Genomic DNA, 25279 nt, shown 5'->3' on the forward strand with positions numbered 1-25279 from the left:
ACTCGACCCGAAGCTTTGACCCAGAGACGTTTGAATGAATCCAGTTTCATCGCAGCGAGTTTTGGTTGAAAGACAGCAGGAAGGAAGTGCACATGGGTGTAGCATGCTCACAAAAGGCATTTAAAAGTATTTCAGTATGCCTCCTGTCATCTTTCACATCAATCACAGCTTGCATCCATATTACCTGCTGGTCCAAGGTCCAAACTGCCAAACAGGAAGTGAAAGCATCCAATAGGCTTTGAACTCGAAGGAACTCATTTATCAATACGTTTTACTGTATTTTTAACCTGAACTCGCCCACTCTTTTGTTTTGATGTTATTAAGATGTATCTGTGTGCGTTCTTACAGCGATGCCCTCCCTCATCTGTGTCAGACCTCTTCTCTGACCTCAGAGATGGATCACAGCTGCTGGACCTGTTGGAGGTGATGAGTAGCCAACCCATGGTGAGTTTCTACAATGTGCTTCTGTTATCAGGGAGTTGAATAGATTACAAATTCCTCCCAGTGTTCTGTAATTCATCAGAAGACAAAATCCACAAAACGGTTCCCAAATAAAAATTGTTATCCCGACAAAGCTGACTTTGTAATTTGTCTCCACAGAAAAGACAAAGAGGCCGAGGGGTTTTCCAGCAGAGGGCCAACATTGAGACAGCACTGAACTTTCTCAAGAGAAAATCTGTAAGTTTGCACAAAAGAGACATGGCATCTGAATGTGCCGTGTGTTTGTGTTAACCTTGTTGTGGTTGGTTGGTGTAGATCAAATTGGTCAATATAAACATCCCGGATATCATAGATGGGCGACCCTCCATCATCCTCGGACTCATATGGACCATCATCCTCCACTGTCATGTACGTACCAGTGGCAAAAACATATTAACTTAAGAAGCAGCAGCATCTTGTGATGCATCAGTAATACTGAGAGCCTGTACTGACTGGACATTTTCCATATGTATACACCATTTTATAATACGGGTAGATGAAATCAAGGATTCTGATTGGTTGAGAGTGTGTCACGGGGTGTACTTTATTCAGTACATTTATCTGAGCGTTCCATATCAATGCGCACTCAAAATAACAGGTAGATTTTGCGCTTCAGTTAACAAACATGTTTCAAGTGAACTTTGATATTTTGATGAGTGGTTAGCCGAAGAGGAACTTCAGGTGGACGTCATGCCGCCATAGATAAGAAAGAAATTGAGACCTATGAAAAGTTGTGTGACGAGAAAAAAGCTCCCTTCATAATTAATAATAATAATAATATCCTTCTGGAGAAGGCACTTCCAACACCGAGTCATCGGCAAAGAGAGCGAGAGTGGTCGGAAGCGATATCATCAGAGACGAAGGGGACATGAGAAACGTTTTCCACGGATGCACAAGTAACGTTAATGGAGATATCCAAACGTTAATGTTTAAATTAAATATTATTGTATTGCAAGTGTCCCATTGTCATCTTTGTTATTTTAATGGAACCTTTTATAAAATGAGCAATGTGAATGAATGAGATGGTGCGAGATCTAGCTAGGCTAACAAACGTGATGTTCCCAATGCTGTTTGTCTGTTGCATAGCAACAGCCCAGCACACGGGGACTATTTTCTCTCGGCTACTGAAATGCGATACACAACGTTTGGTGGCTACAACTATTTTGTGCTGAAAGGCAGCTTAATATTTACTTACTATTTATAATGTCGCTGGCAACCGTATTATAAAAGCAAAAAGGTCCTCGAGGCAGGACTACGCGTCGGGCCTAACAACACCCTTGAACCGGACATTATTGTACGATACAGTCCTGCCTCTCGAACCTTATTGCTTAATTAAAGATACTGATAACTTGATATCCAACATTTAGTTTCACTGTCTGTATTGTAGATCGAAGAGTTGGCCAGCACTCTCTCCTACAGTTCGTGTCATTCCTCCCTCGACTCTCTGGCCAGTCTGGACTTCTGGTCTGGCAGTCCAGTCCCGGCTAGTCCGGCCCCCGCAGGCCGGACGTCGCCTCTCCACACACGCTTTCGACTATCTGCCAAGAAGGCCCTGCTCATGTGGGTCAGGGACCAGTGCCTAAAGTGAGTAATCCATTGTGGATGTGCTGTTTGCTGTTATCACAATTAAGACTGGCTCAGACCCTCTTTGGTTTGTCATACATTCTGGTCTTCCTTAAAGGGGACAGCTCACGAGCAGCTCACTTTGTCAGTGCTTGTGCACCAACATTGTGTTATCTGGAACGCCTACCAACACACAAACTGTAAAAGGTGACCTAGTAAGATTTATTTGGGCTTCCTATGTCACATGCAGACTCTTGAATATACAGACCGCCATCTGAGTATCTCCACTCACGGCTTTTGAACTGCCTTTGCAGTGGTGAGCCATCATTTTCTTGCCACACTAGGACATTTTGTGAGGCGATTTTTGTGTTCTTTTGTCTCTAGGGTTGGTTGCTCCATCGGTGTGAAGAACTTCAAGTCGAGCTGGAGAAGTGGGGAGGCCTTCTTGGCCATCCTGTGTTCCCTCAGACCACAGCTGGCGGATCTCTCACTGGTCCAGTTGAGAAGCAACCAGGAGAACCTGGAAGAGGTGTTTCACCTCGCTGAGCGGGAGCTCCACATCCCCCGTCTGCTGGAGCCCCAGGGTGAGGCTTACCAAGGGGTATTGTTGAGAAGTTCAAAATAATGTTTCACAGTATTTCCAAATAACAGGTAGCATGACAAATTACTAATACCAATCATAAACAAATTATTGCCATGGACTTCTTTTAAAGACTCACTATGGTAGTTATTCAATAAATATTACGTTGTTCATCCATTTTTACCACAGACAATAACTGTGTTACTTGCTTTTCGTACAAAGAAGGTGTAACCTGTGGCTGCAGTGGAATTAGATAGAATTAGCAAATTTACAAATTACTGCTCTAAGGAAGCAGAAAGAAAAAGTGTAATATTTTCTAATATTACACATTTTTAAAAAACAAACCTAAGGTCATATGAAATGACAGTTGAGTTGCTGCCATCCTGAACAACCCTAAAGCCTTTCTGTGTATTGACCTGCACCTCAGACGTTGACGTTAAAGACCCTGATGAGAAGTCCATTATGACGTATGTGGCCCAGTTTCTACAATACTCTAATGACATGCCAGCACCCGATGACCATCTGCAGGTAGGCAGTGTCACTTTGACATCTTCCCTCTTAAGCTTGAGTAACCGCATAGTACTGGTACTCTGTTTCCCCCTTTCAAGCTTCAACCCACACTCTCTTGCATGAAACTGAGGGGTGTTCATTATTTCCCTTGTTCTCATGGTGATGGTGGTGTAGCTGTTTCCTCTGGTCCAGCCCTTTCCTCTCTCACCTGTGAACTCGCCCGCTCACTTCCCTCCAGCACTTGCTGTCTCACCAGTACGTCAGGTAGCTTATACACCAAGCAAAGAAGTCCTTCAGTTAATATTTGTCAGTTTTCAGATCTTTTCTCTCTCTCACTGTAATTTGCATTAATGATACAAATTATATTGACAGCCGTCATGAGATGCATGGCTTCCCCTTTAAAAGACTACTCTAAAGTTTCTGCTGCTGTTTACAGGGGTAAAAAAAAATCATTGCTGTCACAGTTGAGGTTAACTGTTAGATCTATATTATGGTTCATACTTCTTATATGTTTCCACGAATTCTGCAGCTACAAAAGTTACTGACGGTTTATATCTTGAAAACGTAGGTCTCTTTAAGTGAGCGAGCACTAGAGGTGACTTCCTGGCTGCAGCGAGCCTACCAGGAGCTGTCAGAGGCACGGACGGCTACAGAGCAATCAAGCTTTGCAGAAAAATATCATGTAAGCACAAAGAACGAGAGCCGAAAGAAGAAAACATTCCAGCGGTCATACGTTTGACTTTGTTTTGTTCGTCAGGTGTTTCAGAACCTCGGAGGCTCCTTCACGGAGCAAAGGAGACCAGTGATGACCCTCCTTGCTGCCATAAGACGCCGCCCCGAGCTGAGCCTCGAGCAATGTGCTCTCAGGACAGCGTGGGATCGTCTGCAACAGGAGGTGAAGAAATACATATTTACTTATGGCATCCTGTGGTTTCTTTTTTATTGAGTATTTAGCATAATGCAATATGGAATTTGTGAGTGTACAACTACATTACAATTGTTTTATCCTTATACCCGGTTGTGTGTGTGTGTGTGTGTGTGTGTGTGTGTGTGTGTGTGTGTGTGTGTGTGTGTGTTCCCCAGCTGCAAAGTTGTAAAGTAGACCTTGACTCAAGCCTTCCTCCTCCTCTGGACTCAGTCGTCGTGTGGCTGCAGCGTGCGGAGGCAGCGCTTACAGAAGAGGGAGGAAGAGTGAAAGATCACGCAGATGCTGCGAAAGAAGCGAGAGCGCAACAAGACACACACAAGGTTATTTAAATGTTGAAGCTTCAGAACAGATTTGATCTGTCCTGTTCTCGAATATGAAACAATTACGATGTTCTAGTGTTCTGAAACAACTGTGAGACAAGGCTGTTGTGGACATGAACAGACAGCATGACATGAAACTTCTAATAATGTTGTTTGCTGTTTTTTTCAGACTTTAATTAAGGAGATGAGCCACTTCGTCAATACCCTTGATACCTTCCACAACATGGATGACTTAGGAAACGTACTCGTGCCCCTTGAAAGGTTTAATGAGATAAAAAGACGGTGCGTGATATCTGGTCAACTTCTTTTATTACTGAATTTTTTCAACGTCTATATCCCCACATGGACTTTGAAAGCCCAACAAGTATCTATTATCTGCAGTTTGATTCCAATTAAATTTAATGAAATAATAGATTACCACCTGTATTTGAAAACAGCTTAACTGATATCCGAGTCACCGCCAAGTATCAAGGGATCAAGTTGGAATACCAGGAACACCGTCACACTGTACTGGATCTCTTGGGCCGCATCAGTGCTAAACGTTTGACCTGGAAAGCTCCCTACAGATCTCAGGAGACTGTGCTTCTGCTTCTGCAGGACTGGCATGTACGTATCTGGAAGAGCAGGACATAAAACCTTGTTGCACCAGTTGCAGAAACCAACACTGCTGTGACACACATTATTTAGGAATGGCATAATATCAAACTAACTCTCAAAGCACTTGGGGGGGAAAAACAATATACTGTTGGCATTTAGTTAAAAAAAATCTAATCATATGATAAGTTCTGTTGTTTTGTTGTCTAGGAAACGGTGGAGCGCCATGGCCTGCTTTTAATTCTGATGGACGCCCTCCAAAACCTGAAGGAGAAGGCGGATACTTACACCAGCAAGGCAGCACTAGGTGGATGTCTATGATAACTCTCGAAGCATGAAATCCTAGCTTGATCTTTGATGTGTAGAGAGAACTCTGTCGATTTTTTATTTTTAAAAGGCAAGACGTGACCTCCACACACTCCTCCCTCCCCACTCAGGTGAAGATTCCCAGCTTGTTACTCGTCAGGTGAAGGAAGCAGAAAGTGACGCTGAGCTGGCCACGCAGGCCGTGATGGCTGCGAGAGGGATGATGGAGAGAGCGCTGTCTGCTTGGGAAACTTACAACCAGTGCCTGACGTCTCTCCAGACATGGCTGGCCCAGAAGACACTTTCACACGCCCAGTCTCCTCCTGTGGGGACACAGGTAACCTCTTGTCTGCAATTATGTCAATGAATAACTCAAAAAGATTACTTTATGAGTCTTTAGGAAGTCCAGTGATTGCAAGTTGCAAATAGCCAATCGTGAATGTGGTGTGGTTACTGTAGGACATGAGTGAGCGGGCGTCATGTCAGGCCAAGTTAAACGAGGCGGGGAACGTCCTCATTGAAGTGACAGCATCTTCAACCAGCCGCGCTCTGGCCGAGCAACTCGGCAAGGTCAACATGAAGTGGGCTGAATGCATGAAGAGGATGAAGTTTGTAAGTATGCATGTTCTCACTGTTCTTTCCACACAGGCACACGCTGTGCATGGAGGTACAGTTAAGATTCAATTAAAACAAAAAGGATTTTAAATGTTAGCGATTGTCATTTCATTACTTATATAGATTTTCTCAGTAAATGGAACCGATTGCATCTATTTTGTAATTGAATTGCTTAACTCTGTATATGTAACCACTATCTCCCCAACACCGCTAGTCATGAACACGTCTTTCTTAGGAAGTATCATCGGAGCCCAGTGTTGGTCCCCCGTGTCTTCAGGTGGTGCGTTCACTGACCCAGGAGGCCAGCAGTCTGCTGAGGCAGCCTCTGGAGGTAGCCTCAGTCCCACTGAAGGCTAACAGGCAGAAACTACAGGTTGGCAACAACAAATATACTAACTGATGAGCTGATAAGAATTAGCAGCAAGACATAGGCATGCATTTTATATGTCTCCATGCCCTGGCTAGACTCTCTTTTTTTTGCTTCTTGTACTTTCTATCAGCTACTGAGTAAAAAGATGGCCGAGATGGATCTTTCATCTCTCCCTCCATCCCCGTACTTTCAAACAAGCAACACGGAGAACCTCCAGCAAAATCTCCCACAGGTACCCTGCTGCAAAAACTCTCTGACTGACTGATACATTCGCACAGGCCTCATTCCTATTTCTGATTCTTAACTACACCCATTATGAAGCTGTCCAATTTGTATATAAGACTACAAAGAGGAAACACTGCAGTTACAAGCACAACATTGTAGTACGATCTGTTATGGATATATCATCTGGTTTACATAGTGCTGCTCTCATATGTTGTAGTATGACAAACTAAGGGTTTATCTGCATGACAGATGCTTGATGAGGCAGAGAGGACCTGTGGAGAGCTGCAGCGGGCTGCGTCCAGGCTGGAGGGCCGTCTGGCTGAGCTGGACCACTGGAGCACAGAGGCTACGGACTGTTACCAGCACCTAAGGGAGAAAAGGCACAGAGGACGCTCTGCATTGGAATCTGCAGCCAAAGTCAGCAAACGTTGTGCACTTTCATACATGTCCTACAGGTCCTTTACATGGCCATTCGTGGCTCTTGAGTATAGTACTTGTTTTGATTGGTGAAACTGACTTCAGCAAGAGTAAATGGTGTCAATGCTGTTGGTGATATATACGCTCCAGGTTTGTCATGTCTTTTTTCCTTATGTTTGATCTCAGGGGCTCATTATTGTTGTGTTTCCACATTGTGTTTCCCAGTAATTACTTGTAAATGGTGTGGGTAATGTAGTAGTGTGACACCTTTTCCCATGAAATATGACTATCCAAAACTGGATTTGAGTGACTTGGGTTGAGGCCATTGGGCGCTCGAGCGTGCCTTTGGTGTGACTTTGGGGCCAATATAAAGCGTGTGTCCTCTAAAGTTGTAAACTATGCTAATGTTTGGTTCAGTACAGATAATACAATGCTTGCTATATAATCCTCTCTAGGTGCTGATCCCTCGAGGTGTGCAGCTGGAGAACCAGGTTGCAACTGAGGGACAGGATCTGCAGGACCTTGTGGCACGAGTACAGAAAAGCTCTCCTCTGCAGCACCTCAGCACCTCCGGCACGCAGGACAGGATCTCAGAGGCCGTCTCCCACTGCCAGGTGAGATAAGTCAATGTATGATAGATTTGAGTTCTTCAACCGTCACTCATATTTTCATGTATGTATTTTAATGTTTTTTTTTAGGAGATTCTTGGAATGTTTAGTTACATTGGGGTTCTGCAACACGTCAACGCAGCCCATCAGACACAGAGACAGCCAGAGGCAGGGTTCTTTGTTGTGGCCAAAACCAAATTTGTAGACCCGATTGGGAATGTTATGTTCACCCAGGACCCAAATCTGGTTTCACCTGAGACTTCACCTGAGACGCCTCGACAAATGACGAGAGGTGAAACCGCCATTGTTAAACCCCGCGTTGAAATCCAAATGCTTCCCCGGCCGCCGAGGGAACCGCGGCCTCATATTCAGACTCCTCTTGCTCACACTGCAAAAGAAGCTGAACCTGAGCCCGTGGTCCCGCCTCAGTCACTTTCCAAGTGTCACGCTCAAGCTTCAAGCCGGAGTCGACATGATCAAGTTCTGCCTGCTTCGATGCAAACTCCTGTTGCACCAAGGTGTGAAAAAGGTCCAGTTCTGTCTCAACATGTGACAAGTCCAGTCCCGGAGGAAGAGGGAAGCTCATCTCCCTCACAAACCCGTACATGGAAACCTAGAATAAGAGGGCAGCCAAGTGCTCAAACATCTCCACAGCGGCCGGTTATGATCCACAGTGAAGTTCATTCAAAAGCCCACTCAATGGCGAGGAGCAGACTGGAGAAGGCCAGGTTTCGTCTGAAAGGACGCATCCAGCAAGCCATCAAGTTATTCGGTGGCAAAGAGATTTCAGAGTCACAGGCCAAGAGGAAACAGGTAAATGATGTAGAATATGGACTACGCACATCACTAACTCTAAATGTTGAATAAAGGGTCAGCTCTGAATTAATTTATTCAAATAGGGATTTACTTTAATTCATATTCTATTCCGAAGTCTTAACTTTCAGATTTTTTACTGAATTTGACAAAAAAACAGCTTATCAAATGCTAACAGAGCAAATGATTTTCACGCTACAACATCCAGACCTTAGAAACTCAAAATATAATCTCACAATTTGGACACAATCTTAAAGGTCTGTGGGGTTATGCGTTTGCATAGCGTCCAGTTTTGTGCATGTTTTTCCAGCTTTCTGTCTTTCTGTGCAGATAGCTTTAAAGATTCTGCAGCCTGCCATCCTCAATGAGTTCCTGGGTGCTGTTGAGGGTTTTGGGGCCTTTTGTACAGGGTCCCAACTCCAGGACTTGATGCTCCTCTCAGCCTCAGTCAGAAAGCAGTGGGAGGTATGAAGGGGGGTTTGTACAGAAATAGACCGTTATACACACACTAGAAATTAGAGTGATATGGGTCCTCTCATCAAACTCAAAGCGCATAACCCTGTTTAGTGAAATTTCTAACTTTTTCTTTAAAATGATGAAATAATATAATCCAGTTAGGTTTTGTTTAAAGCTACTATGAGGAACTTCCTTTTGTGTTGATTTTGTCAGTCTCTGAGGACAAAAGTGTGTTTCTGAGCACTAGAGCCACTTTATTTGACTACAGCAGGGTCTGACAGTCAGTCCCCGGCCTCCCTTCCCTCCGGTTGGGGCCAATACGACCTGGGTCTCCAGCAGCAGTGAGGCAATGCTCTGCTCCTGGTCTGACTGTAGGTCAAAGGTGACAGCCAAGCCGGATCTTGGTCTGCCCGTGGCGGGCTGGTCACTGCCGGAGGCCCTGCTGGACTCTGGCCTGAAGGAGTTTCTGGTGAACCTGCTTGATCTCGTCTGATTTTACGAGGAATCCGACCTGGTGGCACCGATGACAAGCATTATAAGAATAACTATATCGAAATCGCCAATCTTCTCACTGATGGTTTACTTACGTAGGTCATGAAGAGGCATCTGTATTCAATTTAGCCTGATCATAAGGAGTTTAAGTTCCTCATAGTAGAGTTAACTGTTTTACTTACAATATCTAAACATTCATAACTAAACAGCCCAATTAATTCAGTATTTTACTGGCTAACTTTGGCTCTAACAGCTATGATATACCATGATTACCTGGCACCACTTACATTTGTCTTACAGTTCCTGCTTGTATGTGCACTCAGGATGTAGGCAGAGAAATGGCCGCTTTTGTTCCCATCCTGTGGTCTAAGATCAGAGAGGGAAAGCATTCCTCTTCTGTCGAGCAACGTGAAACTAACGCTCTGCACGAAGCCCATGACCAGAATGACCGTGACTCTTTGCTACAGCAACAGGTATCTGTCATAACTCCATAACATGGCATTAAACTCTTGATTGTGAGGTGTGGCGACCTGAATGATTTAGGGGAAAGATTAGAAAGCGATATGCCTGCATGGTTTTAGTCTCTCAGAAGTTCACATTCCTCCTTCTAGGCCGTCACGGACGGAGCTGCATCTGTTGAGGTTGAATCCCTCCGGGAGCTGTGTGAAACACTAACACCGGGGCAATCCTCCTGCCTAGCAACAGATACACTGAAGGAGTCAGATGAAGATCAGGAAACACAACCCAGTGACACAGTGCTCCCGTCTGACTGGTAAGAAAATGCTCAGGAGATGCACGATGAGGTGTAATATATGAGTCACAGCTGCATTTAAGAAGGAAATAATAACATGTATTTACACACGTGTGCTCTGCTCTGAAGCAAAGCTAAAGCGAGCTCCTCCTTCAGACTGGTACAGATACATTTTGATGTGTCTTATAACTGAATAAGAAGTGTAACAGGGAACTCATAAGCAAATAATTATATTGAAAGTCTGTATTGAAAAAGTATTTATTTTTCATAGCACAGACATTCGTCAACTTACATTTCAGTTAATATTTCTAATGTAAGTCCAATTCAATTTTAGTGAGATTTGGACAATGTTTTAAGCCACTTACTAGTAGGTAGCACATACAACATAACATTTCATTTTAATTGGCTAAAGTTGGACAGAATTTAGGGCTTTGAAACGTTGCCTTAAATTAACATTCAGTTTATAGCGTCTATAAACTGTGCATTTAAATTAAATCGAACTGCATTGTTGAACTGAAGCAGACAGCTTGTAATCCTTCAAGTCTATTCATCTTAATGAGATTCCTGGAGGACTGCTTGTTTCTAACTGACTGGCCCCGGCCTCCCCTTGATAAACCTTTTTCTTTTTTTTTGTTATCTCCGCAGTGGCCGGCAGCTCTGGGGAAACACCCCGCTGGGAGCGACCGGCGTGTCGGCCGACACACAGCAGAGCGACAATCTCCCACAAAAACAAAGCGCGGCCAGACCCCAACAAGACCTCTCACCTGTGTGTGGTGGTGCTGCGTCAGTGCAGCCTCGTGGTGATGTCATCCATGCCCAATCCCAGGATGACCCAACACAACGTCCGGGCTGCGGGTCGGCAGCCCGGACGTTGCTGAAAGCTCGTCTCCTGCATGTCACAGAGAGCAACCAGCAGACCCGAGCTCACGTACAGGTAGGAGGGGGGCACTGGGTTTCTTCATCGACTCCCAGAAACAACAATCTGCATTGTTTTCAACTTATATTTAGCTTTAAAAAACCCACGCATCATGCAAAGTGAACAGGAACATGAATAGCTTCTTTGTAGTGTCTGGTCCTAACGTCGGTGCTTTTCGGTCCACTTTTCTGTAGATGTCGCCCACGCTCACTTTGATTTAGAAGATGTTTAGATTCCAAGCTTCACTTTTAGTTACTTCCATATTGTAAACAATGCATTAACGTTTTGTATTCAATCTTAGAGCATCGGATTTCTTATGTGACAATCGCTGTCCACCGGTTTCTGTACACAACAGCAGATCAGAATGTGGGCCAGTCAGGCATGACACAATCCTCTCAGTTGAAATCAAACTAATAAATTCAAAGCTCTGCATCAAAGAAATGACGCTCATCGTCATAACTTAAATGCAGTCTCTTTATTTGAAATCCTAGACCTCCATGTTTCTACACATTTTGTCTTCTTCAGGATGCCGATGCTGAAGTGTGTAAAATAAATTAATAGAAGAGTTAAAGACGGGCAGAGTAGGATTTTACTGGTTTGTAAATCCGACATTGAAAGTCGGCCCCTCCTCCCCGGCTCAATGACACCAGAAGTGTAAGATCCCTGACCGCGGTCACGTTTAATGTGCTTGTCGGCGGCTGAAAGCCAACCCCGGATTCACGCTCGTCTTGGAATGAGCTTTGTCCGCTTGGCGTTTCGCCGTAATCTATTTGCGTTGTTTAGGAGCTGTGGCCACCATTTGTAGAGCTTTAGGCCCAGAAATGTCCCGAGCACAGCAACATGAAAAGATACAGACACCGTCACACACTTAAATATGGAGCATAAGTGGCGATTATATTTTGTATGCTTCTACACATTGTTTTTAAGGAGAAGTCCTACTCAGTCTGCCTCTTAAATTCCTGAGTTACTTTTCACTTCTTGCTTTGATTCTTATCTGCAAACGGGAACCTCACTCGAGAACATTTGCATTTTCCTTCAGTTTTTTTTCTTTTTTGATATGAACTATGAGGTTTTGCTGTAACCATTCCAGCAAAATGTTAACACAAAGTTTACAAAGAAATGCTCTGATGTGACTTGTGGTTGGAGTGTATATGTTGCATATGTTAAATACTCTAAATGATCTATTATTTACTTTGTACATTGCATTTAAAGTTGGCTTTCCGTCAGTCTTCCTGGTCAGAAAAAGCTCAGCAGTATCATTGGCTGTGACTGATCTGTGCAACACACGGCACCAGCTGCAGGGCACTAATCCTCAGTAATTGGATCGCTTTGCTCGCTGTTCCATCTCTTGCTCTTGTCTTCACTGGACCGTCTCTATGCAACTCTACCATCTCCCAGCTGGTTGTCAGGGGAAACACTGTGGAGACCAAGCAGGAGGCAGAGTGGACCGTCATCCCAGTGTCAGCCGCCCTCCCACAGGAAGAGCACTCCTCCAAACAGGAAGTACTGGAAAGGTATGGGTTCAATTATCAGTTCTTCCTTTTGTTATGTTTGGAGGACAATCAACATGTGGAATAGAATTATATCTGACAAATTAGTGCAATAGAAAATAATCCAACATTTAAATGTATCATTTCTACATCTTTGAAAGAAATGTTTACAATTTATTGGGAATTTATTGTATTTTATTGCCTGTATTACAGTTCAACCACATAATTACCCAAAATTAATTTTCAGTGAAATAAAAATGAAGTGAGATGAACTTGCCGCCACAGACTTTGTTCCCATGAATAATGTCATATTGAAACAATGTGTTAATATGTCCCTGTAGGTACAGAAAGGCCTGCTTGCTATTTCAGTTTCAACTCCAGAAGAACAAGCAACATTTGGAGGAGTTTCTTTCAGACACCGTCACCATCTCCACCCTGCAGAACCAAAAGAAGCAACTACAGGCACGTTAAAGTACCACTTTATAAGCATATTCATATTGTTTGATACCATTAGAAAATCATACTCATGAAGCTGTTTATTGCGTGTGCTTCTCTGCATTTTGGAGGATTTCTACAATCTAAAATCAAACTGCTGAGCAGTTGTTTTCTCACAAGGTCAAACTTCACAATATGATATTGTTACTTTGATTGCTTTGTTAATATGTTTCTCCTCAACAGACTTTAAAACAGGAGACAGAGGCACTATGGCTCGAGTATGAGCTACAGTATACCCAGCAATCCCAGTTCTCCCATCTGATGACCAGGGAAGATAAGGGAGATGTGGAAAGAGACTGCGAGCAGCTGACTCAGCAGTGGAGAGGACAACAAATGTGCCTCCAGAGCAGGTACAGTGCACCTCTCAGATCAATGATGATGACAATGATGATAATAATGATAACAGGATCATTGTTTTTTAGTAATTAAACCATTCAGATATTTGTCATTGTGTTCTTTTATTAAAAACATCACTGCAAATGACTGTCAATGTGGCATATAACGTAATTCTTGACCCTGAAAACATCACATAACATATCTTGAGGTCCATTTCGTAGCTTTCGATCCTTTCGCATCATCTTCATAAGCAAATGGAGTTTGACCAGTTTTCATGGAATCGGAAACGTTAAACTTTCCATTTTCTTTGAGCACTTTAAGCACTTGTCACCAATGTTGGGTCGAAAGTTGAGTATCAAAGGCTGTTCTTGACCTCAAGGTCCATGTTGTTATGGAGCTTTCAATTATATTAAATTATCTTTATCAGCAGATGGAGTTCACTAATAGTTAACCATATATTTTAGTACTGTAGATATAAACCCCTTGTGATTTACTTTGGTTTGTGTCAGGATGACGTCTCTGAAGATTACTGCTGACCTGATGGCACTGATCACAGAACAACTGGACCGGATCATCAGAGAGTCTGTGGACATCTCATCCTTCACTGTAGCCGATTCCAGACTGATAGCAGGTTTAAAGGTACATCTATGCGTTTTTCAAATAATTACAACTTAAATTTAGAGAGTGAAATATGGAAACTTAATTATCAACCTCTCTTGAATTACCCAGGAGATGGATGACAGACTGCGGTCTGAAATGAGAAAGTTATCAAAGCGAGGCACTGAAGAGGAAATCCAGGGGCCTGAAGCCACAACCCCTTCATCCCCCTGCCAGGCTTTCCACAACAGTGTCCATCATCTTGAGCAGCTCAGGCAGCGGTTGGAGAAAGTTCAATCAGCTGCCCAGGCTCTGGATCACTTCCTGGCCACAGTGAGGGAAGTCAAGGCTGAGATCCCAAACCTGCTGGCAAACCAGGACCCCAGCAGACAGCCTATTGAGGCAGATTGGGAGCAAGAGTCACACTCTTGGCAGGCAGCAACGCGGCAGAGGGCTCAGAGGTTGCAGACTGCCGCAAAACAATCCGAGAGTGTTGACAGCACTTTAAAGGCCGTGGGGATGACTCTGACCATGGATGGTGTAACAGTCATGTGCCAGGATGTGGTGACATCATTGTCACAGCAAGCTGCGAACGTAGATGAAGAAGTGATGAGAGCCAAGAAGAGGGAGAGGAAAGACGAGTTATTTCCAATGGCAAGGGAGCAAATCCAGGAGTTGAATCCTATGGAGATACGTCAGACCGACACTGGGGTGGATCCAACACATCAGGGGGGAGCACAGGGGCGTGAGTATCCCACCCCAAGTAGGATGGAAGAGGAGGTAGCGTTGGTGGCCAAAAGGAGAAGGCTGGAAGGAGATGATGCTATGAAGTCACAAAGGGAGGAAGAGCACAAGGCTCTAACACGGAAGTCTGAAGGGGATGTCTTCAAAGCTGAAGACCAGAGGAGAAGAGGAAGCAGCAGCCAGGTTAAGAAAGAGGGAGAAGAGAAGGAGAGTTTTGTCCAGAGGAGAGTTGCCTTGTTTGGCACTCTGAAGGAGATAAGGGAAGCAGCTGAGCAGCTGAGGTTACAGGAGCCCACTCTGCCTGCTATGCAGCACAGGTACAACACTGCTCTGGGCCCCAAAACACATGAGTCTTAGTGTTTGTTAGACCGCAGTCCATCGTATGCATTATGATTATGATTATGAAAAAAAGTGTTGTAGATCTCATTTATATAACAGATATATTTCTGTATCTGCAAGATGCTGAAAGATTCCTTGTTTAAAGTTGCACCACAACATAAAAAATATTATTAAACTTGAAAAATGAATATTATTATTTTGTATTATATTGTATATTATTTTAGTTTGCCTGCACTTCCTCCCTGGTATGCTAACACCATAATCGTGGTCAAAAAAGGTCAAACACAAGGGACACTAATGCTCGTTTCATCTCCTGCAGAACACGTGCGTTGGCAGAGCTGGAAAGTCGTCTCGCTGGCCACCTCGCTGAGCTGCAGCACATACAAGATGAACCCTCGCAGTCAGGAATCCCTGATGGGAGTCCAACCAGAGAGGTGGAGGAAGCCTGGGAGGAGGCGACAAAAGCTGTAACGAAACGGTAAAGGGAGCAGTTGGAGTCCTTTTACTATTTACTTCTAATGTCAGATTTGAGTGCTTTATTGAGTTTTGGTGTTTGCGTGTGTCGTGTTATGGATCACATACAGGCAGGAGCAGTGTTACGCCCTCACAGAGCTGCTGAAGAGGTTTCAGAGCATTCGTGGGGAGTTGAGTGGGACACTGCAGAGGGCAGAAAGCATCATCAGTGAACAAGCCTCCTACATGGGGAAAGACAACCTGCAGAGACTGCACACCAAGGTACAGTCAACACCACTGTTTGAATGAGGTCATTGAGGAAGAGATTTGTTTTTCATTATACTCACAAATGAAGGTCAGTCAACATAGACCACATCCTTGGTGTGTGTGTGTGTGCTTTCACAGGTCCTGGAAACAAAAGCAGAGCTGAATGGTCTCGGGGACCGGATAGAGGAGGTGCGCAGTGTCTGCAGGCAGCTTCACACTCATCTGCGTCAGATCCCAGAATGCATCATCATCCCATTTGAGGACGAAGCAGATGCTCTCATGGACCGCTGGCTGGACGTGAGTCCCTTTCTACATTTACTATTATTGGTTCCTATGTCAGTATATTCTTTTGTGTCTGTTTGCTTTTACAATGAGCCATTACAACATTCCTATTTTTTGTTTTTGCGTCAATATTTTAGTTTTGCTTTATTATTTTTGCCTTTTTGTGAATGTAAATTCTGCAAAATCTCATACATACTGCCATCCTTTCTCTGAGCTTTCAAAAACATCTATCAGACTTTGTGAGGCAAATAGTATTTACCCTTTTGTTTCATGCGAAAGCATCGTAAAGTAGATCATTATCATTACAGATATCTTGTGTTTTGAGTTTGGTTGTGTGTGGTCAAATGACTGCTAGCATTCATTGCAACTCCAACTCTTGCAGATATCAGAACGAACAGATTCCCACCTAGAAAACCTACACCGTGGCCTGACTCTGTGGGATGGCATCATCCAGCTGGGAGCAGAGGTAGAGAGCTGGACCGCCAATAAACTAGCAGCATTTGCACAGTCTCCATCCTCCCAGACAGAGGAAGACATCAGGGCCTTGCAGGTAAAACTGCCTTCCTGTTTCATTCTGTAATGACTCTGCTCTGTCTTATTGGAAGTTTCATACTCTCTAAACGGTTGCTTTCAACAATGACCGTCTCCCTCTACATGCCTCCAGAATGAGATAGTGACCCACGAAGAGCACATGGAGCGTTTCCACCGAAGAGTCGCTGAGGTTTCGGCCCTGCTTCAAAGCAAAGAGCTTCCTCTGGAGCTGCAGGTACAGCATGGGGCGTCTGTGTTTGGGATGCGAGGGTTTCAGGCTGAAACGTTGCTGACAGATACGGTTGATCTGATAGTTCTCTGGATTGATTTGTGGCTTGTCTAGGTCGTGGAGACCCAGATAAGGAAGAAGATTAAGCAGCTGAAGGAGCTTGTTTCTGAAGCTGAGGACGTTCACAGGCAGATGGTGGCTGCTAAAGGACAACTTACTGCCAGGATGGCTAAATGCTTCAACTCCCTCCAGAAGATTCAAGACTCCCTTCTCACTCTCAGTGCTTCTGATATTGCAGCCGTTCTTGCAAAACTTAAGGTAAAAATGCATTTAGTTTTGTATATGTCGCAACGTGTACGACACACTTCAATTCCATTCAATTCAGTTTACTTTGCATAGTTCAGAATCACAAATTACCAATTTGCCTCAGAGGGCTTTACAATCTGTACACATACGACATCCCTGACCTTTGACCTCAAATCGGATCAGGAAAAACTCTGCAAAAAACAGGAAAAAAAACCTTTCACGGGGAAACAAGGGAAGAAACCTTCAGGAGAGCAACAGAGGAGGATCCCTTTCCCCGGATGGACAGAAGCAATAGATGTCATGTGTACAGAATGAACAGCATTACAAAGTTACAACACTGTACTATCAAAATCATCTGACAGAAGCTATAATTGATATCATTTCAAACTTCAACACATAGAGTCTCTGACAACGAAGCTCGTGTTTGAGTGGACATTGATTGCTGAAGCTTTAAAATGCGTAACAGTAACATGTGTTTCTCGAAAGGATCTACTTTTTGAGCTCCAGATGCAGGATGAGTGGGCAGAGAGTCTGCTGGAGGATCTGCGTGTTATGGCCTCCATAGCGAGTCCAGAGCCTCTCCAGGGTTTGTCTGTGGATGGGATTCAGCTTCAAGATAAAGTCAGAAGCACCCACCGGCTCTTCTCTGAGGTGGAGGAACGGACTGAGAGGAATATCCAGGCTCTGGACAGGTAACACCCTCAAGGCGTGTCAATTCAAGTCATGCTATATGCACAGAAATGTTGATTAATGTCTCCTCTTAACCATGTAGTTATACAAACATTTAACATGCCACGCTGAGACATTACAATAAGAGCATAAGAGTGCTGCTCGGCAGGTATTTCTGGAGCTTGTTCAGATGCAAGTTATTTTTAAGTCACATGTTTCGTGGTTTATTTTCATTGTACAATAGGGTTGCACCAAAAACACAACTATATTCCATGTGGAGATCACATCTCATTCCAGTTTGTAATGTTTCCAGCGTGATGCTCTCTATTACTTCTCTGTAAAAGTTAACAAGGATGTGGCACAGAAATGTTTCCCTCTTAAGTCTCCTTGAGGAACTTTCTTCTCCAGGATGGAGATGCGTGAGGACCACATCAGGTTGTTTGTATTAAGGAACATGTCACTCAATGCACAGGTGTGGCTCATTTCTGTTTTTGTCATAGCTTTCGGATAACAATGAAGGTCTAATGCACAGAGGATTACGATATGAAAGTTGTCTATACAGGCAATACTACTAATATCTACTTAAAACTATGCAAGAGTTTGAGTACAAATTGTCTTTGGGAATCATATCATATAGTTCAAACTCTAGATCCTGTACATCCTGTACATATGAGTCTGTATGTGTTCGGTAGGCTGCAAAGCGAAGCTGAGCACTTGGAACAATGGTTGCAAGGCGTTGAGGGAAAAGCAACACGGGAGGATGATCTTCGTCTCCTGCAAGAGGAAGCACTTCAACAAAGGTAAACTATTTTCTGATTTCAGACATATGCCTTCGAGCTCTGTGTGGAAATAAGCAAATATTGTGCAACGGTCTGGAGGTCCAGACTCTGTCAGGCAGTGTACACTTTCATATTCTCTATATTTAGTTTGTAGTTGTGCGACAGTTGATATTATATTATCACAAAGTGATAGCAACACCTTCAAAATATTGACAAATTAAAGGATAGGGTGCAGGCGGAATATGATCGGTTGGACCCAGAAGGTCGTAGAAACTCAAACGTAATCTAGCACACTTCAACAGCCTGCAGTATGTTGGGACTTATGATGAGTCAGGAATGATGGAAGTTGTCGAGCCTGTTATTCCGTAGAGACGACTGACTCATCCTACTACGTGACTGCTGGTCACAAGAGGCTGCGAAATTTGTAGATTGAGGGGATAATTAATGACAATATTTAAAATTCATCCCACTTGTTATTCCCATTAATGGTGCAGGAGCCAGCGATTTGAAAAGTTACATTTTTTAAATTTTAATTTAACATAATCATGTACCCCTGATTAAACACATTGTTTGGAGAGTTAAGCAGTACAGCTGTACGTGTTTAGGTAAAAGCTGGCTGTTGCAGAGACTCCTTCATCCTTAACACATTGTATTAATATGAAACTGTGTTCATTAAGTGTCTGTGAATTTCTTATCTTGTTTTCTACTTGTACACCCTGAAACAGCTGCAGGGCGTGGCCTTGTTTTCTCTCTTTACTTATTTCCCATGTTAATCCATCCTTGGTAATCTTGCACGTGCAAAGATAAAGCATTGCCCATGTTTTTTCCCTGCAGGGTTAGAACAGAGGCCCTGGATCAGCTGCTGTCGTCCTTACAAAGCAGCACATTCAAGCAGTCTGCTCTGCTGGAGGAGAGCAGCAAACTGTTGGAACGATACCACAGCTTTCAAACCAACGTACTGCGCCGCTCCGCCGAGAAGCAGAGCTCCACGAGCAGCGACGTCGAGCTGTTTCACACTAGGTGCGGAGTCGGAGATCTGAGACAAACTCCTGACTCTCCACTTGGGGAAAACCTCGTCATCCAGAGTCCCGTAGAGCCGAGGCGTCACTTTGCTCGGGTAAGAAAACATTACCCACACTCACTGAGCTGCTCAGGTTCTCCACATATTTGTTTAACTCCTTTAAGTCTGAATCACCTGTTTAGGCATTCTACAATAAAGCCTATAATAACTATTTATTATAATAATTATAATAATATTTTTTTACTGGGTTACAGTTGTGTTTTATGACATACAAGGGATCCACAGAGATCTGTGGTTTCTTTTACCTACATTTGTTTTTACATGTACTTTTGGGTATGGCATATTTGGATGCACAGCTAAAACAACTTCATCAACAACACGCTCTTCAGTCCCTACAGGGACAGACTGGTGTGATTGCAGTGTAAAGGGTTAAATAACTCACCTGTATAACTTGATTTCAGGCGGTAGTAAGTGTGACGGCAGAGGGGGAGGCTCGCCTCCAAGAGCTCAGAGTTACTGCAGATCGTCTGAGCCACAGACTGTGTGATGGAGATGGCCTGAAACAGGACATTCAGGGAAGCATTCAGGAAACAGAGGAGCCGAGGCGGGACCTTCTCCAGTCCGTCCAGTCTCATCACAGGTGAGCGCAGTGGGACAGGCTTGTTTTACACCCTGACATATTGTGCTGAAGTGAAGCTATGCCTGGACATAAAGGACTTCCTATCCATTTACTAAGATTTTCAGGGAAATGGAAGCACAGAATGCATACATCCCTTCAGCTACATTTTTCTTTTCGACACTTTCCCAACCCATCCACTAGTTCTGCTTTGCCTGAGAGACAGCCTTTGCTCATCTATCAGCCTCTTCTTGCCTCTGAAATTCTTCTCCTACCAGTCTCCTCCTGTCAACCACTGATGTTTTGTTCCACGTACAGTAGGCTGTGGTATAATCAATCCCCCATGCTGTACCTTCCTTACAACATTTCTATGTTGCTGCCTGAGCCTGTAAAACTGCATCCCTTGGGTTCCACTCCTCCCTGCGGAGACTGTTGCCTCTGTACTCTGTACGCTATATCTCTAGACACCTACAGTCTCTTGCTTTTGCACATCTAAACTCTCTCAAACTGGGGAGGTAGAGAGCTCCACGATACCTTTTCCATACAGGCCAGAGTTCTGCACAGGTCTGCTTGTGAAGCCCTTCAATATACTGTATATCCTATAATAACCATGCGCTGTCGAAATAATTTGTTTAGGACACATTTCTAGTGATCACTTTGGGCCATTTCCTACATGTGAAACTTCAAATGACAGTAATTTAAATTAAACTTATTATCATGTTATTAAGCAGCAGATCTCCACAGCTAACTTGCCTGTTAGTAACGCACCAGATTAAAGTGTTTCTCGTATTCTTGGTGCGTCAGGGTTCTACAAGCTCATCCAGACCTCACCTCCTCCGACCTGGACCAAAGACAGCAGGCCAACTGCAGAGTGGAGGAGGAGCTGCAGCAGAGAACTGCTCAGCTCCCTTCTTTATTCCCCTGGCCCGGCTTGTCCCAGCGCAGACAAACCTGTCGTCTAGCCCGTCAACTGCAGGATGAGGCCGAATCCTTGCAATTAACCCTTACCGGCCTGGCTGAACAGAGGAGGGGAATGACTGAACGAACCAGCTGGAAAGATCCGTCCTTGGCTGAGCTGGAGACCTGCTGTCCATCACTGATGGATGAGCTGAAGGTAAAGCTTTTCATGTTCTTATACAGTAATTCCCAACCAGGGGTACTCAGACACTAGGTCATACTTCTGCAGTAGCAAGGGGGGAAATGATTATAAATAGATAGCCAAAGATAATGGATAACCAGCTGGAATAATTACTAAAGAATAATGGATAAACAGGTAAAAAAGTTAGGGAATAGTAATAGATGAATAAATAAATAATTTGCTAAAAGTAATGGATAACATTGATGAAATGGTTTAAGTTTAATGCATTAGCTAACACTGTATTACTGTATTTATGAAATGTAGGTAACTTAACTAATTTAACTAAGCTAAGGCAGCTGTAACACCTGAAAGCCATATATTTATTTTTCTAATTTAGAAATCTATTTAGCATGTTGTCATAATTAGCCAAAAGTAAAGGTCAAACTGGTAAAATGCAAACCTAAAATTAATGGATGAACAGGAAGAAAAAACTCTTAGGAAATAAGCTAAAAGGGATGGATTACTGTCAAACAATAAGTTAAAAGCAAGTTGACAGGTATTAGCAAACAGTAATAAATACGTGGTTAAAAGGGTTGATTGAGTGATAGAAGTAGGAATGAAAAGTTCAACCAATATACACTTTATGTGGTGTTAAGTTTAAAATCAGTAGAAATGATCACATTTGGAACATGACAGGTTGGATGGATGAACGGATACACAATAAGTCTATGAAATGATTTATGAGCCGTCTTGACTGTGGCGTGGTGTGCCTGAAATGTCCACAGGGTGTTTGTTCCAGCCTGGAGGAAGGTGTATGTAATGAGGAACATTTTGGCCAGTCACTGCAGGACTGCCGCCATAAATTGACTTCCCTGCAGGAAAGGATGTCAGCCTGGAAAGCCCAGAAAGAGAGCTCAGCTGGACGGGTCACTGATGCACCAGCTCTGGAGGTGAGGTCCATTAAGTATACTGACCCAATGAATCAGGAACAAGCTCTGATACATTTTATTTTTTTATTTCACATTTATTCTGCATTGAAATGGACATTTTGTATGAAGAGGATGGAGACTTTCCCAACATGAAGCCACCATTATTATTATTGTTATTATTTCTATTTATTTTCATCTGTCCGTCTCTCCTCTCTTCAGATTTTGCTACAAGAAGTTACCGACATAGAAAAAAAGCTTTTACAAATTGTAACACTCAAGGACTCCATCACTGCCAGTTCCACAGCCGAGGCCCAGACCAGCCTCTCCCAGCAAGTCGGCAACCTCCAACACCACAAGAGGGCGCTAGACGGTAGCATCAGAGGAACTCTGGCACTGCTCACAGAAAACAACAGCCAGAGAGTTGGACGAGTGAAGGGAGAGGTCTCCTGGGTACAAACAGCTCTGAAAGACCTGGCTGAAAATCTGTGCGGGAACTCTGAAGTGTTGCCTGATATCAGCCAGCTCAAGCAGCAGTTGTATACAATACAGGTATTGTTGAAAGATCCTATAGGATGTTGCCTTCCCCCCCGAATAACAGAGTATAACAAGTTCATGGGGGAGTATAGAAGCATCAAAGAAGCGTTTCTCTCTCTCAGGACTGTGAGACCAGGCTGACCGAGTTGGGTGCAAGAGTGTCCGACCAGCAGAAGACTGGAGAGTCCAGCGGCACACAAGAAAGTCTTCCTGCCGACGTCACTTTGACTGTTGATGCAGTTGCTAAAGACCTTGACGGGTACTTAACCTCATTCCTCATTTCAAAATGACATTATTTCATGCCACAATAAGTAGGGCGTCCTCTTCTGCGGGATTATTTAGGTAATGAGAAGTTGATGGAAAAGTAATTTTGATTGTATTTAAAAATTGGTGTGAGAGGAAAATCTATGTATTTGAACTCAGTGTTTGATTCTCTCTCTCTCTCTATCTCTCTCTCTCTCTCTCTCTCTCGTGTGTGTTCTCACTGTAGCCTCACGTCCATTTTTCTAAAAAAGAAGCAGGCGTGTGCAGAAAACACAGCTAACAGAGTGAGACAGGTCATCGACCAGCTGCAGCAATGGAGACAAACAGTACAAGCTGAACTATCATCACCCAGCCAGGTAAAATACACCGACATGTTCATACATTGTTCTATCAATCTAGTTATTAAAACCCAGAATATAACAAGCTTAAAAAAAAACTCTATGCCTTTTTATGTCTTCACAGTAGTATTATTTGCAATGAACAAACAAACCGAGACAAAGAAGTGCACGTCATCCAGAATGAAATCTCATTTGTTCAATCACTTATTCTAAACTCGTATTGTAAGACCATGAGAAGCTCAACCCAACAATGGGGTTGTTCATATATAATTATGAAATTCAGAGCCTATATTGCCTCCGAACGGCTCTCAACATGGCGTCGCCTCGCAGCTAATGGTGCTCACAGCGCTAACAGTGCAAAACAACAGCTAGAGTGCTGACAGAGCGAACCGCGTCTACCTGAGGTGCTGCTGCACCGACTCTGTTGGTCTGCAGAGCGGCGGCCATGAGCTAACCAGTGGGGCGGGCTCACAAGCTCCAACATGCACTGAAAGGCAGGGGTGGGCCCGCCCTGCTATGTCAACCAAACATTACAATTCAATTCATTCCCTGCTCATGTAGTCATCGCGCCACCAAATCTTTACACTGCAAATAATTGTTTTGCAGCTATATTAATGCTCTGAATGTCATCTACTTTCAGCCATGTCTGTTGCCCCTCGATTCCTCCGGCCAATGGCAAATCTGGAAAAACAAGACACAATTTTCGGTACTTTCCTAATACAGCTGTAGTTTTCACGTGACATTATTCAAACAGCAGTAAATAAATAGTGCATTTCTGGGGGACAGTTTGGCCATTACATGGGATGTGTTGGCAATAAGAAGACTGTAGGATATGAGCAAAATAACAAGCCATCCAAACTTTGTGTTAATACCAAGACTAGTACCTTTTGCTGGATCAAAAACCCATAATTTTCCTGATTCGATGTGAGGTCCTGGGACAGGGATGTCGTATGTGTACAGATTGTAAAGCCCTCTGAGGCAAATTTGTAGTTTGTGATATTGGGCTATACAAAATAAACTGAATTGAATAATTTCTTACCCAGCAGGACTTTCATGTCTTTTGTAGAGCTTTTCTTAAAATGCCACAGGTCCATCCTTAATCCTAATTAAATGTACCGTCTCTTCTGTTAGGACACAGTGAACATAGTAGATAGTGCTCACTGGGAGGACGTGGCACATTTTTTCCAGGTTTGCTCTTTGGCATTACTAAAGATCGTAAACATGTTGTGACTCATTTTTACATCAGCTTCACCGTCTGCTACTGCCAAAATAATTCCTGTTTTGCCATTCTTTTTAGTAATGGTCTAATGGCCATTAGTCTGTTTTTTGTACATGTATTATACTGAGGTCTTTGAAAATAATATGACAACCATTTATTAATGGCAAAATGCACACAAAAAAGTCAGCGGATCATTTTGTGGGTCATTTTGAGCTTTTATCTAACCAACTTGATCAAACCAGGTTTGGACTTCATTCTCAACAACTCGGATTGATTTCCATGACATTTTGTACAGACATTCATAGTGCCCAGAGGATGAATCCTAATGACTTTGATCATCCCTTGATTCTTCTCAACAAAGATTATCTCAACATCTACATCTATTGTTTGTCACAACACTTTCTACAAACATTCATGGTCTCCAGATGATATTTCCTCATGACTTTGGTGATTCCCTGACCTTCCTTTAGTGCACCATGAGGTTGATATGTGTGGTTTTAAGTTAACAGCTACTGGATGCATTGCCATGCCATTGTGGGTATACATTCATGTTGCTCACAGGACAAAGTATGTACTATTGTTGAAATATAGATTGTCTGTAGAAAATTTTTTTGGAGTTAAAATATCTGTTTGTGCTCTCATAGGCAGCTCTTGACGAGGGGTTGTGGCTTCAACAAGGTCTTCGTGAAGTGCTCGCTGAACGAGATCTTCTTCTTAACTGTCTGGGAACCCAATTAACAGAAAAACTGGAGACAAGTGCTTCCGATGCTCTAAATGAAAGCACAGCTGTACTCGAAACCTTATCTAAATGCCTGGTGA

At 43.4% G+C, this 25279-nt stretch overlaps 1 protein-coding gene across 1 annotated transcript in view; it reads left to right on the top strand.

The window, feature by feature from the left end:
- LOC117727444 (nesprin-1) overlaps positions 1-25279 on the top strand; it is a 77909-nt gene that overhangs the window by 2934 nt on the left and 49696 nt on the right. The window contains exons 3-47 of the mRNA XM_034527765.1: positions 349-444; positions 601-678; positions 757-849; positions 1868-2064; positions 2428-2627; positions 3051-3151; positions 3308-3397; positions 3702-3815; positions 3891-4028; positions 4217-4381; positions 4551-4663; positions 4819-4987; positions 5186-5282; positions 5413-5618; positions 5741-5893; positions 6132-6269; positions 6397-6498; positions 6741-6908; positions 7364-7522; positions 7607-8329; positions 8660-8794; positions 9601-9750; positions 9889-10049; positions 10674-10962; positions 12343-12458; positions 12776-12896; positions 13113-13279; positions 13775-13904; positions 13995-14923; positions 15265-15423; positions 15530-15680; positions 15804-15962; positions 16330-16497; positions 16612-16713; positions 16822-17025; positions 17500-17705; positions 18375-18482; positions 19296-19578; positions 19944-20122; positions 20903-21212; positions 21962-22126; positions 22325-22654; positions 22762-22898; positions 23130-23259; positions 25105-25275. Coding sequence (XP_034383656.1) covers positions 349-444; positions 601-678; positions 757-849; positions 1868-2064; positions 2428-2627; positions 3051-3151; positions 3308-3397; positions 3702-3815; positions 3891-4028; positions 4217-4381; positions 4551-4663; positions 4819-4987; positions 5186-5282; positions 5413-5618; positions 5741-5893; positions 6132-6269; positions 6397-6498; positions 6741-6908; positions 7364-7522; positions 7607-8329; positions 8660-8794; positions 9601-9750; positions 9889-10049; positions 10674-10962; positions 12343-12458; positions 12776-12896; positions 13113-13279; positions 13775-13904; positions 13995-14923; positions 15265-15423; positions 15530-15680; positions 15804-15962; positions 16330-16497; positions 16612-16713; positions 16822-17025; positions 17500-17705; positions 18375-18482; positions 19296-19578; positions 19944-20122; positions 20903-21212; positions 21962-22126; positions 22325-22654; positions 22762-22898; positions 23130-23259; positions 25105-25275 — 8460 coding nt within the window. The remainder of the gene's footprint in view (positions 1-348; positions 445-600; positions 679-756; positions 850-1867; positions 2065-2427; positions 2628-3050; positions 3152-3307; positions 3398-3701; positions 3816-3890; positions 4029-4216; positions 4382-4550; positions 4664-4818; positions 4988-5185; positions 5283-5412; positions 5619-5740; positions 5894-6131; positions 6270-6396; positions 6499-6740; positions 6909-7363; positions 7523-7606; positions 8330-8659; positions 8795-9600; positions 9751-9888; positions 10050-10673; positions 10963-12342; positions 12459-12775; positions 12897-13112; positions 13280-13774; positions 13905-13994; positions 14924-15264; positions 15424-15529; positions 15681-15803; positions 15963-16329; positions 16498-16611; positions 16714-16821; positions 17026-17499; positions 17706-18374; positions 18483-19295; positions 19579-19943; positions 20123-20902; positions 21213-21961; positions 22127-22324; positions 22655-22761; positions 22899-23129; positions 23260-25104; positions 25276-25279) is intronic.

Source organism: Cyclopterus lumpus, chromosome 24 (assembly GCF_009769545.1).
Source record: "Cyclopterus lumpus isolate fCycLum1 chromosome 24, fCycLum1.pri, whole genome shotgun sequence".
NCBI lineage: Eukaryota > Metazoa > Chordata > Actinopteri > Perciformes > Cyclopteridae > Cyclopterus > Cyclopterus lumpus.